The 14504-nt window shown below is 40.9% G+C and overlaps 1 protein-coding gene across 7 annotated transcripts in view; it reads right to left on the reverse strand.

Annotated features, from left to right (window-relative positions):
• grin2d (glutamate ionotropic receptor NMDA type subunit 2D) overlaps positions 1 to 14504 on the reverse strand; it is a 62647-nt gene that overhangs the window by 23946 nt on the left and 24197 nt on the right. For all 7 annotated transcript variants that reach the window (XM_062983880.1, XM_008117243.3, XM_062983879.1 and 4 more), the window contains 6 exons: positions 6378 to 6799; positions 4659 to 5251; positions 3701 to 3815; positions 2310 to 2506; positions 1742 to 1895; positions 485 to 638 (listed from right to left, as the gene is read on the reverse strand). In XM_062983880.1, the coding sequence (XP_062839950.1) occupies positions 485 to 638; positions 1742 to 1895; positions 2310 to 2506; positions 3701 to 3815; positions 4659 to 5251; positions 6378 to 6776 (1612 nt within the window). In that variant the 5' untranslated portion in view covers positions 6777 to 6799. The remainder of the gene's footprint in view (positions 1 to 484; positions 639 to 1741; positions 1896 to 2309; positions 2507 to 3700; positions 3816 to 4658; positions 5252 to 6377; positions 6800 to 14504) is intronic.

Here is a 14504-nt window from a genome sequence, read left to right on the forward strand (position 1 = left end):
TGGGAAAAAAGCAGTTTTTTCCCCTTAACCTCATGCAATTTTAAATGCTACTTGAACTGGGCTTACATGATTAAGATGTGTCACTCCCATGGTGCCACAAATTGACATCTCTACAATGACTGTTTTCTCTGTTTGTTTCAAGGTTTAATTTTATTTAAAATACCTTCTTTACTGATTGATCTATTTTTATGCTTTCTACCTTTCAATGTCTACAGTGGGTTACAAACATTACAATCACATTAATATTTCAAAACACTCAAGACAGAGCCTCAGCAATAGTAAAAGATCTTAGAAGAGCTTCCTCCATAATTACGTTAAACTCCGAAAACAATAGGTGAAACGGAGGGATGTTTCAGGATTACTGAATCCTCTTCCTTCATGTACCCAATTCTGGAATGACATTATCTAGCAGGTTCCTTGCCTATCTCATGTTAACGTTCTCCCCTGCTTCTTACTTTTCTCCATCTTTGAACTGGGAATTTACCTAGAAAGGCAGATGGTGAAACAGTTCCATTGCTACGGGACACCATAACGCTGATGCCCGTCTCAACAAAGGGCACAGAGAAATCGATCACTTCAGCTCTCTCTGCATTGATGGTCAGGGATCCAATTGCCATGTCAGCTCGCTTGTAATATACCTACAGAGAGAAAGAAAGGGAGGCAATCTGAGTACTAAATGCTAGGAATCCTGAATTTTCTACAGGAGGGTCCTTGAAGTAGTCCCTCCTAAGACCTGAAGACAGGGCAGAAGCTTCTGTCTCCTTACTCCATATATGTGTATGTGCCTTCAAGCCACATACAAAGTTAAGGCGACCCCATGAATTTCATAGGATTACCCCATAGTGTGTGCATATAAAAAGAAATGGAAGCAGGCATGGTGAGAGGTGTTATGAGACCGATGTGGCAGCTCCTCTTAAATGATTGAATTGACTTCCAAGGAAGGCTAGCCTGGTTCTCCTCCCCAATATTCTTTGGTTGTCAATCATGCAGGGTTTTAGAAACTGACTAGCTTGCTCAGGAAATGGCTTTTAGTGAGAGTGGGAATAAAAAGTTTTTAATTTATTTTTTAAAAATCTTCTTAATTTGGTTGTATTTCATAGCTTTTCTGCTTGTATTTGTGCCTGACTTTAATCTTTTTGTGAGGTAGCACAAGTTCCAATTGGGGAGAAAGGTGAGAAATAAGCTGAATTAAAAAATAGAGCCAAGGGGGAATCTTCCTGAACTAAACTGTTTCAATGCATTTTAAAAGAAATTTCTACTGGGCATCCATTTTCTCATTCAGATGATTTATGTGTGGAAGTGAAAGTAAACCTGATGTAAATACTGTACATTTACACACATACAAGAGCATCGTTAGGGAATGTAGCTTCCAATCTTAATCTGTGTACTTGGCTCAGTGACTAAAATGTATATGTGTATTTGGTTGTCCAAAAGCTAGATTGGGTGTCTGTTTGGACACACAACTCTTTCCTTAAAAACGCCTTGGATTATTCCTGTGGTACTACAGTCATTCTTAGTACATTATTTAAATAGTTCTTTCCTTCAAATATAGAATGAAGACAGCCTATGGCAAATCTTGTGAATTCTGTCAGTCAAAGGTCTCCAATTTTCACTCATCTGTGGGAAGGAATAACATCCACAATTCTTTAATTCTTTGGGAAAGAACAAGAATTGGGGGCGGGGATTAAGTGTCAGTGTGCCAGTTCAAATTCTATTTCTTAAAAAAGAGGAATGAAGTTACCTCTCCAATCATGCCGTTCCACATGCCATTAACTTTTTTGCCATGTTTGCCATTGGTGACGAGATAGAGATCATAGGTGAAACCCAGAGTCTTTGCCAAGCGTTTCAGGATGTCGATGCAAAACCCTTTGCAGCATCTCTTTTCCAGGTGATTGCTGCGGACAGTACAGGGAAAGAGGAAAGGAATTCAGAAAGTGGCTTAGCAGGCTGTGGAAGATGAACAAAAGCGTTGTGGTAAGAGAGGCAGATGAGGATCACTAAGGCCTGGGTTCAAGTTCCCAATCACACATGTTGCTCACTGGTGGCCTTCAGCCATTCATGTTGTAACAATACAATGGGGACAAGTAAGAATTCTATGTAAGAATTATGTGTACCACTTTGAGTTCCTTGAAAGAAAGGCAGTATATAAGTGGAACAAGGGTATAAAGAAGTAAGCAAGCAAGGATCTGGTCAATGATTGGATGGGAAGTCACACTGAACTTTCTCAAGGAAGAACAGGACCTAAGTATAAACATAAATTTAAAAATTATCCTAACTTTGGCAAAATTCAGATAGTATCATGGAAATACCTGTTGGTGCGGTTGACAGGGTGGCGGCAGGGCACTGAGTCCCGGATGCAGGTCTTTGTGGCAGGGTCTATGTCATCCACAATGACAAAGGGCCTTTCTTCAAGTGTTGCCACCATGAGGTGCTTGTTGTCATCCACAGGCTGTAGGAATTTCCTGAACCGTGACATGCTGAGGATTCTACGCTCCCACCTTCCCACCTGCCTCCCGGGGGCACAGAGAAAAGGTTAGATACACCCCAAACCTTCCCCCAAAATATTTCAACATTACCAAAACTGATCCCAGATTCAAACAGAATCTGCCACTCCACACACACACATTTTTGTCAGTTCTGAAAGATTATCTCACCCAACTTGCACTTTTCTCCAGATTGACACTATACCTTGAATTTCTGCCTAAAAATAACTCCCACCTTTCACATCACCTTTCTATTTCAGCCATCCACTAAAGGCAACCCTGACTTCAATAGAGACAAGATAAATTGCATAGGACGTACTGGTAATGGTATGTCTTTTACAAGGTTCAAATTGGCAGAAGGCAAATATACTCAGGCTTTAAGCTATGTCAAGAAAGAGGCTCAAAAGCATTACCCAATGCTTGTGTGTATTCTGGAATTGTTTTCTGTTATATTTAAAAGCCCTTCATAATCAGATGTCCTACACTACAGTTTGTGAGGCAGCATGGCTTAGTGATTTGTGTGCTGGTATACGGCTCCAGAAACCAGGGCTTCAATCTCCAATCAGCCATGGAAACCCACTGAGTGACCTTGGACAAGACACATTCTCTCAGCCTGAGAGGGTGTCAAATCACATTTCTCTGAACTAATCTTGCAAGAAACTCCTGTGATAGCCTTAGGGTTACCGTAAGTCAGAAATAACTGGAAGGAACACAAAAGCAGCAAAAACTTTGCTTACTAAGGCTGTGCACGAATCCAACACTATGTGAACAGGCTTTGCTCATTGTCCAGTAACTGAGTGATAAGGCTTGACTCAAGAATGCAGTCGCTTCCCTGTCAGATTAACTAGTGAACCACACATGAGTTGCTCTCTCTTGTAAGTTTGGCCTGCATCTCTGTCTCCTTTCTGTTGGGCATCTGCAGTTTTAACTGCTTCACACTGCCATCTGCATTGTGTGAGTATCTGGCTTTGAGGCAGTGCTGGCATGTGAATAGCTGTACCTGACAACAGTGTGGGATTAGGACTCTGGTGTTTCAGCTTTAAGTGCTTATGGCTGTTGAACACTTCCTCAGTCTGCTCTGATTTCCAAGTTAATAGTTTTCCCAATTTGCCAACAATATGCCTTCTTACAAAGCTCTTCCTTGCCATAGTGATTCCACCAGTTAACACTGTCCCAGTCTCCTTCCCTCCATCATGCCAAACACCCCTCAAACTCACCACCTCCCAGGTACGGTCTTTGCTGAGTGAGATCACAGCCAAGGATGGATTGATGAGGTACCCTTCTTCATTAAAGGAGAAGTCCTTGTCGCCCCAAGTAACATTCATGAAGTACCTACACAAAAGACCAGATGGAAACTCTTCATTGTCAACTTGTGCCCACCCACCACATGCTACTATCCCAGCCTCATTTCCCCTCCCTTTCTTTTCTATGAAAAGAAAGTGATGAACCATGTAAAACAAAGAAACAAAAGCCCTTTCGGAGTCATACTAAGATTGGAGGGTCAGTAGATGAGTATGAAACATATGAATAAAGGGAATGAAGGAGAAAGGAAAAAACAGATGAGATGTTTAAGTGGTAGGAGCCAGGGATATAGAAAGTGGTATGTCAGGATGGACAAGTGAATGAGGCGATGATATATATAGATTAATGAATGGAGAAAGGATCAACATCAAGATAGATAAACAGAAAAGGAGTTAATGTGAGCTTATGTGACTGACAACTGGTGCTTTCCAGAGTTTGTTGTTTCAGTCTGCACTGTATCAACAACAAAGACACATATGGCACTTTTAAGACTGACAACTGATTATAGCGTGTGCTTTGTGGACTAGAGGCCAATTCAGATACAATAGTGATCCATGAAAGCTTATGTCATAATAACTTGGAAGGTCACAAGATTTCTTTCATTTTGTTCTCATGAGTAAATGCAGTGGTGAGTTAAACTAGAAGTTGTTGTCCAACACATAAAAGACCCATATTTCCCATGCTGTTTTGCATAGAGGGAAAGATTCTTTAGGGAAATAATGTGTAAAGGAAGAGATGATTTGAAAGGGAGACAAAATAAGGGTTTGGGATTAAGTCAGATCCACTATCCTTTTTTCAAAACAAAAGCATTTTCCTTTTTTTGCCACCCTTCCAGCCCAAAGCCCTTTTCCCAGGCCCGCCTCCCCTGCTGACCTATGCAGGTTCTCGTTGAACTGGGTGAGGTTGGGTGCCCGGCAGTCATTGTTGAATTTTGGTACTGAGCCATAGACTTGGAAGAGGGCCTCAGCCCCCTTGGCAATGATAGCCACACCATTTTGTACTCTGTGGTAGAGATCATCTTTCCATCCTGCTGAAAGCACCATGAAGAGACCCTCAGGCAGCTCCTCAGGCATGTATTCAGTTCTACCAAAGTTGGCACCCGCCATAAACCAGATGTACCCTGGGCCTGTAAGTTTAACTTCACGAGCTGCACGAAAGATGCTTTCTGCTTCTTCACGCGAGCAGTAGAGAAGGCAGATGCGGGCATTTATTTCCCGGAGCTGACGTTTGAGGCGAGCCCCATCTGGGTCATCAGTGAGGTTAAGGGTCACAGTGCTGCGGCGCTCCCAACCAATGAAACTGCTGTCGGTCAGCACCTCGATGTAGTCCACAAAATCTTCATAGCCAGGAAACAGTGTTGTAATAACAGCAAAGGCTGTCCAGTCGTACTGTTCTAGGACTTCAAACATCACATGCAACTGCTGTTTGGTTGAGGAACCCAATTGAAGGAAAGTTGATCCCTTTTCCTAGATTGAAGAGGGAGCAAGAAAAATCAGGGTGAAAAGCAACCTGAATTTGCCACCCCTCTTATATCCATTTTCTATGTGATTCGAAGCATTGGAAAGCTTTCTCAATGGTTTTATTGTAGTTGAGGAGTAAAGGTTAATTCTCCATTATCACAAAACATTTTCCACAGGACTACTCTCAAAACTGCTTATGTACAAAAATTATTTTTTTTCTAAACTGTCCATTCAAATCTACTAATATTTGTTAAAGAGACCTTGTGATCCCTTCCCACATGTTAGTGGCATCTCTATTGCATTCTTTTTATTCTCTCTCATTTTTTTAAATCATGTCAGAAGTAACTTAAGAACATAATGCAAGCCATTTCTGGTGTGAGAGAATCGGCCGTCTACAGAGACGTTGCCCAGAAGATGCTTGGATGTGTTACTGGGAAGCCTCTTTCCTGTCCCTGCAAGCTAGAGCTGACAGACGGAAGCTCACTCTGTCTCACAGATTCAAACTGGCAACCTTTGGGTTAGTAACCCAACCTTCAGGTCAGCAGTTCACAAGGTTTTAACCCATTGCACCACCGTGACTCCTCTCTCTCAATTAATGTATCCAGAGCTGTGTATATCCTGTACATGAAAAGAGAACCTGAACCAAGTGATCCTAAATACTGCAGTTAGAAGAGTGAATAATGCAGTTTAATATATATATAAACAAAGCATACTTTCTTGAATCAACACATTTTCTCAAATAGGTGAAAGAATTTAAGTGCGGAATTTTAAATACACTACTCTCCCAGTTAACCAGAACTCAAGCAACCAGCAAATAAAAATTAAATAAAACCATTTTAGCAGAAATGTAAATTTAAGTTAAGTTTGTCTTTACTTGTCTTAATTTACTTTTAATGATTGTATTTCAATATTCATATCAAGTCAATAAGAGTTTATGGTAGGGTATAGTATAAATATAGTATTAGCCCTATTTTAATAGTAACGCTTAAGCAGAAACTTAATTTTATCCAGCATCTACCAATCTCCATTGACTACAATTAACTGAGAGTCTGTTTTACATGAATTCTTTCATTACATAAAAGGCAACCCCATATATATTGGAATGAACACAGAAACTAGGAAACTGATTTACCTTGGGTGTTAGAACAATAGCTGATCCTCCATTGATGCCAATGATAGGAACTGAGGTCTGTGCTGAGATGAAATCCAAGATCTGGGCCACAGCCTCTGTTCGTGTATCATCTTCAAAGACAACACCGTGAATGTGCAGGGAGGAGAGGACATCACAAAGCCGCACAATGAGGCTGCGGGGGTTGGTGTCATTCAGAACCACTGGGATGGGGTTGATCTCCATGGAGAAGTTGCGGAAGTCCTCGGGTGAGAACCGGGCACTCTCCGGAGTGTAGGTGGAGCCACTGAAAATGATGGGAATGTTGATGGTTCGTCGCCGCAGGTCCAAGAAAGGGCTGGCACAGGCCAGAGCCATAACAAAGAGCATCCTAGCAGCGGGGGTGCCCAGGGGCAGGCTCATCTCGCAGGGCCTCTACGTTTCCCCTACAAGGGATTTGGGAAGGAGGAAAGAACAAAAAAGGCAAGGAGGAGGAAAGAACATATTGAAGGAAGACATCAGCAAGTAGCTTTTGGTACTTAGCTAGCTAAACCTTGACTTAGCAACCAGATTTGCTGATGGACCACTTTGAATGGCTGGCTGTGGTTTGTATTGAGCTTGACCAGGTATTTCTCCATAAGAATAGATCTGAGAGCAAATATAGTTTTCGCTCCACATTCCTCCCACCATACAGTTCCTACACACACACACACGCATGCACACACACACAGAGAGCTTCCTATAAGCAGTTCCTCACTGGTGTTACAAGACTCAATCATTTCAGTTTGGAAGTGGAGAAAACAGAACCCATTGGGTCTGTGAAAGAGAGTCTTCTTCTCGTCTGCTTGTTCTCCAACATCTGATCCCTCAAGAATAATCCTTCCCAACCCAACATGCCAATGGCTGTGAGTTACAATCTCACATGACTGCACCGTATCACATTAGGGAAGGATTCTCAAGATCCCAACCTTAGGAGCAACAAGAAATGAGAAGACAGCTCATCTCAGAAGCTGGATCTGGTGTCCGAATCATTAATTTCCAAACATGATCTTGCACCACATCTGGGGTATTCCTATAGAGCAGTGGCAAGATGTCTGCACTGGTTTTTTTTTTCTCCCCAAGGGTGCTGTGATAATGTACCGTAGCTCATTGGATGATGGGAGGCGGAGGGCAGTGCATCTAGAGACATGTCTAAAGAGTGCTAGCTTGGAAAAGAAAATGTTAAGGTATTTGCAAGGCCACAAAACAATGGCACATAAGCATGTTGTGTCCTGCAGATACCATATTATGTGCTTTCCTAAGCAAGAACTTCTCATTAGCTGCTTGAAGTATGTGGAGGTTAGCCTAAGGTAGACATTTTCCCAGTCCCAACTGTGAAACCTCACCCTGTAAATAAGGGCCAAGCAACTCAAGCAAAACACTCAGGCCATGCCAGGAAGACTAACTCCTCCACATAGGAATGGTTGCCACATCTGCCATCAACTCATGGCCTCACATATTCCTCTTCATAAACGTACCACTCTCTTCGTATTTCTTCTCCCTTCTGCTCACCATGTACTCCTTCTTCTCATCCTTCCCAACCCAGAGATATTATAATAACAGAAACACATCCTTGTCAGCTGTTCTTCTGACTTTGTGATATTGTAACTAAAGGAGAGACATTGGGGCCCTGAAGAGGAGGAAGAGAACGGTTTGAAGTGTGATGAAAGGAGCAGGGAAGGCAGCCATATCCTCCACTTCCAACTTGGCAAAGGCACAGCTCTTTGTCATTCATGAATTTAGGCAGAGGGATGCAAATTATCCCAGAAGCCCCTTGTTTTTAATCTTGTTATCCATTAATTAGTTAATGCTCTCCATTCTTTTCAATCCCTAAAGCTGGGAAGATGCTTTAACCCTGGGAGAACTCGGTATGATTTGGCTAAGGAAATGGCTCTTCCCAGTAGCTTTTGAACAGAGAAGACTCTTTTATCAAGGAAATAAAGCAAAACAGAACAAGACAAATCTTACATTACCCAGACACTTAGAAAAGAAGTTGGCAAAACTACAGCCCTGCAGATATTGAAAGTAGAGCCCTGTCAGTGTACACAGTGGTAAAAGATGATGGGCATCGTAGTTCGATATCTGGAGGGCTTCAGATACACCATTCTTGCTGCAGGACACATTAGTGTAGGCTGCTGGTATGGCCATATGTCATGAGCTCACCCTGTCTTCTATATGATCACCATGAGCCAGGAACCAGTTAGAAGAGTTCATCATCATGAAACAGTGGCCACCAAACCAACCAGCCCCTGATATGTAGGACCCTAGTGTGTTGCTGGCACCAAACATCCTGAAATCACTTTCTCCCTATTCTCAGTTTAGAATTCCAGCTCTTTTTGAGCCCCCTTTTTTCTCTCTCATTGCATCATGTGTGGCAGATATTGCAGACTAACCAACCGTTTAATGATAGCCTGCCCAGGTTAATATTATTTCAGCTATGCATATTCCTTCCTTTAAACAGATTTCAAGACACTTATTTGTCTGGGTGAGTAACTCTGCTTTTCCTTTCTGCCACAAAGCAGTAGGGGTTAGCAGGCTCATGTGTGGTGGCTTGGCCTCAGTGTGCTATTTCTCCATGACTGGTTATGCCTCAGGCCTCTCCACTTATTTCACAGCATGTCTCTACTAGCAGCCATTCCACTGCTTGTCAGCAAGGTCACACTGCTAGCTGGCAAAACAGATCTCTACATTATCTCCCCACCCTGCCCCCAAGAATTAACCCAAAGATTCAGGATGGCAGCATATAATAAGAGAGTTCCAAATTATTAAAGGAAGCAAACTAGAAGGATTTCTCTGGGTCACTTCTGAATCGGGGCAGAAAGAGGGTTCTTTCCAACCTCTCAGACCCCTTCTACACGGCTTATAATCCAATTTATCAAAGCAGATAATCCACATAGCAGTTTGAAAACATGCAAATGTGAGTAGATCAATAGGTGCCACTCTGGCGGGAAGGTAACGGCGCTCCATGCAGTCATGCCGGCCACATGACCCTGGAGGTTTCTATGGACAATGCCGGCTCTTCAGCTTAGAAATGGAGATGAGCACCTACCCCCAGAGTTGGACACGACTGGACTTAATGTCAGGGGAAACCTTTACCCTTACCTTTATCTACTTTGAACTGGATTATTTGAGTCTACGTCGCCATATAATCCGGTTCAAAGCAGATAATCTGGATTTTTTATGGCATCAGGGAGATTTCTCTATCAGCTGTTGCCTGATGATATTGTAGATGTGGCTCAAATGAAAAGGTGAATAAAGCATGCCTGTTGAAGATACTGGACAGTAGCAGAACTACATCTTCAGAAGAATGATGTGATGCAGTTGTTGGGGAGTTCTGAATTGCTCTACTGCAGATTTTAAGGATGGGGTTACATTTCGAATGCTCATGGAGTATCAAAATTAGTATGCCAAAGATAAGGGCTCTAGCCTGTTCTTACTTTTTGCATATTGCTTACGTCTGGAGCATGGAAGACAGAGCACATTCAACTATACAGTTCATCCACCCGACTCAAGACTTAGATGGTACATCTAGTCCAGTGTTACGAGTAGGATCCTGCTGATTGGGTTGCTTGGCTCTACTGCAACATTACACTCAAACTAAAATGTACTAGTAGATCTCTGTGGAAAACTGTTGAATGAGATGTTTAAGATTCAGCTATTATACTGATCCTAATGGACAATTATTCATGCTATAAATGAAGAAATTAGTGGAAGTGAAGAGCAGAAGAGTAGGTAAATGAACCAAGTAGTATATTTTTAGACAACAACATGAAATATTTTATGCTCCAATGTTATACACAATGTCTAAAGTGGACAGCGACGTATTCTATATCCTATCCATATTTCAAAGCATTCTAGGAAATCAAACAGAATTTCAATAGTTGTAAGTTTGTAAATGTTCATGTGGCAAAATAGGAAGATTGGGAAATAGCGCAAAGGCCATTCAAGGTACAGGTTATCACCTATAAAACTCTAAATGGTTCGAGATCTGCCTATCTTCGTGACCGCGTCTTTCCCTATGAATCTATGCGATCTCTAAGATCTTTTGGGGAGGCCCTCCTCTCACTTCCATCTTCCTCACAGTTAAGACAGGTGGGGACGAGAGAGGGCCTTCTTGGCTCTGGAACTCCCTCCCCAGGGAGATTAGGTTAGCTCCCTCCCTATCCACCTTCAGGAAACAAAGACCTGGATGTTCCATTTGGCTTTTGGAGAGACAGTCATTAGATAATCCAGCTCTAGATGGTATTAATAATTGATCCTACACCTTATTAGGTCCTTATCTATTACGCACTTTAGCCATCATCCTATTTTGTATTGCTGCCTTAGTCTCCCCTCCCATGAAGACGATAGAAATTATGCCTGGTGGTTGGTTGATATCATTAACTATTGTTATAATATTCCATTTTATACTGTACTGCTGTTTTTATCTCTTTTATACTGTGAATTGTGCACGATGTTTGTTTACTCTATTTTAATTGTGTCGTCGGGCATGGCCCCATGTAAGCAGCCCCGCGGGGAGATGGTGGTGGGATACAAAAATAAAATTATTATTATTATTATTATTATTATTATTATTATTATTATTATTATTATTGTATATACTCGATTATAAGCCGAGTTTTTCAGCCCTTTTTTAGGACTGAAAAAGCCCCACTCGGCTTATACTCGGGTTAGGGTCCTGATTGGCTTATATTCGGGTTGGTTTATTCTCGAGTATATATGGTACATTTATTATTTTTCTTTACTATTATTCATATTATTACATTTATTATTCTACTCTATTATTATCATTACATTTATTATTTTATTCTATTATTATTGTTACTATTACATTTATTTTACTCTATTTTTATTATTGATACATTTATTATTTCACTCTGATATTGTTATTATTACATTTATTATTTTACTGTATTTATTACTATTCTTACATTTATTATTTTACTCTATTATTATTAAAAGGCTACATGAGCACATTTACATTGAAGAAGATGAGAATAATGATTTAATCAGAGTTGGACAGTCTTATCTTAAATTGCAGTTTTATGTAAATATTCAAAAACATTTAATTTACTGATTATTTTAATTTAATTGGTATCGATTTTTATTTCTGAAATTTACCACTCTCGGCTTATACTTGAGCCAATGTTTTCCCAGTTGTTTGTGGTCGGCTTATACTCGAGTATATAGGTATTATTCGGTGAACAATTGAGATATGTGGGGGTCTTAACCCGCACTTTCTGCCTACAGAGCCTTTCCTGTAATACTCCCAGCTGGGTGTCCTTTTTGTGAAATAAAAAAAAAAAAATTCTGAAAAAGAAATGCATGTTTGCATTTTAATATGAACTGCCAAACTGTCACACTTCCTCAACAAATACATGTGAATCAGAACATTGCTATCCTTCAGTTTTCTTACTTCTTCAATAAAAAAGAAGTCTGAAAGTGTGTATAAGGTAAAGGCAAAGGTTTTCCCTGACATTAAATCTAGTCGTGTCTGACTCTGGAGGTTGGTGCTCATCTCCATTTCTAAGACAAAGAGCTGGTGTTGTCCGTAGACGCCTCCAATGTCATGTGGCCGGCATGACTGCATAGAGTGCTGTTACCTTCCCGCCAGAGCAGTATCTATTGATCTACTCACATTTGCATGTTTTCAAACTGCTAGGCTGGCAGAAGCTGGAGCTCACTCCACTACCCGGATTTGAACCGCTGACCTTTTGGTCAGCAAGTTCAGCAGTTCAGTGGTTTAACCTGATGCGTCACCGGGGGCTCTGAAAGTGTGTATACTGGAGGGAAATTGTGTACAGAAGTGTACACACTGGAGAAAGTACTATATATTCACCAAATCTGCTTATCAAATGCTCACCCAGTTTATCAAGCATTTAAAACTATGTATGAATTTCTAAGCAGTTTTTTTTTTGCAAAATCATGTAGAAATGGGATGAAATAGAACAGTCAGATTTGAAAAAATGGGAAAATTGCCCAATCCTGCTTGATGGAAAAAACTAGATGTCCCCAAAAAGGGTAGGTATCTTCTTCAAGGCTCCTGATTCGGTACTACAAACACTATACCACTGCAATCACAGGGCAAAGGAGGATTTATCATTCCACCTCTGCTGGTCTCAGCATTTGCCCTGGAACTATTTTTGACAGCCATCTTTTTAGGATTAACCACTCCAGACTGTACACACCTTTGCAGGGCTTTTCCTAAAAAGAGCAAACCTCGTGGGGCAAAACATTACAAAGGCAGAGTCTTGACTATGTTAATTTAATGAGAGTTTGTAGCGCTCATTAGACCACTTTACTTGGTCTTTTAACATCAAAGCTGCCTATTAATGCTTATTTTGAGATGTCAATAACCTTAAGGCTGCTGCTTATTTTGTTGATCTCATACAACACTGGGCAAAGTGACAAAACCACCCACCCTACCAATAAGCCTCATTTTGGAAGAGTATATTGAATTAGAATCTCCGCTCCCTCAAGATTTGACTTGAGTTTTTTCTCCTGTTACTCTTTAAACTTGTATCATTGAAACAGCACGTTATAACTCACTTGTTCTGTCTCAAAACAACCCTCCAAAGTTAGCAGGCCCGTTTTATAGACAAGGAAGACCCAGCCCCAAGGGTCCCTTTGTAAGTCATTTGTTCCTTTTAGATAATTCTAGGCTGCCATTTAGACAGAAAATCCTCTCAAGGAGGTTCATATGATGAAAACAATACAAGTTGCATTTTCCCTGAAATGCACATAAATCCCATGAAGGAAAGGGTGCATATATCATGTGTGAATTCAAGCACAAGTATTAATTGTGATGAAATAAAACACTTGAATTATGGTCTATGTATATGGCATTGTGTACACCTCTAGCTATTTAATGATTCTGGTATTAGTTTAATTATGGCCAAAGTTGGGAGAAGAACATACATCAAGCTCTCTCTTTCTCTTTCTCCCCCAATGTTTCTTCACACATTTTATGAAGGAGCCTGCTAACCAGGCCAAGCTGAAAACATATACAGTAAACCCACTTTGTTGAAATGGCTGTGAAGGTAAAACGTAAGTTCAGCAGGACTTTTAAAGACAATAGAAAGCAAAAGCGTTTATGTTTTCCAAACAAACAAACAAAAGAAGAGTTATTTGTGTTGTTGAAAACTTTCATGGCCAGAATCACTGGGTTGTTATGAATTTTCTGGGCTGTATGGCCATGTTCCAGAAGCATTCTCTCCTAACATTTCGCCCACATCTATGGTAGGCATCCTCAGAGGTTGTGAGGCACCTCTGAAGATGCCCATCATAGATGTGGGTGAAATGTCGGGAGAGAATGCTTCTGGAACATGGCCATACAGCCCAAAAAACTCACAACAACCCAAAGAGTTATTTGCTGGGCAGAAATGTAATAAAGACTTTTAGGACCCTTCCACACAGCCATATAACCCAGAATATCAAGGCAGAAAATTCCACAATATCTGCTTTGAACTGGATTATCTGAGTCTACACTGATATATATCCCAGCTCAAAGCAGATAATGTGGGATTTTATTCAGCTGTGTGGAAAGGGCCCTATTCTCTTACCCATTTGAAATAAGTTTTAAAGATGCTGCAAGACTGTTATTTTGAATATAAAAATTAACTTGCCTATCTGCCTGAAAATTGTTCTTAGAGGTTGGCAGCCTTTCTCTTCTTATGCTTTCAAAAGCTGCCTAGTTTGTCAGAGAAGACTGAGACAAAATATGATAGTCTGCTGGGGGACAGTGGGAAAAGAGATGCACTGAGAAGTAGCCATGTCTCACAGAGTAGCAGTGAGAATAAAAGAGATGACAGATAATGTAAAACCTTTTGCACATACTAAGTGCTATGGGGATTATAATTTATAATAATATGGCCACCACCTGCCACATTCAGGAAAATTCTATGCCAAGTATGTTAATTCTTTGCCGCTCTAATATGTAGATTAGCTATGGCCCTCTGGCTCATGATATTATTTTGATGCCGTCCACAGTGTTGAACAAGTTTCCCACTCCTGGTCTGTTGCCATCTGGCAAATCCACCAATCACTGTAGGAAAAAGAAAACAGCAGTCGAAAGCCCCACCGAGTGTGACATTGCCAATAGATATTTCCCTG

This window comes from Anolis carolinensis, chromosome 6, assembly GCF_035594765.1.
Source record: "Anolis carolinensis isolate JA03-04 chromosome 6, rAnoCar3.1.pri, whole genome shotgun sequence".
Classification (NCBI taxonomy): Eukaryota; Metazoa; Chordata; class Lepidosauria; order Squamata; family Dactyloidae; genus Anolis; species Anolis carolinensis.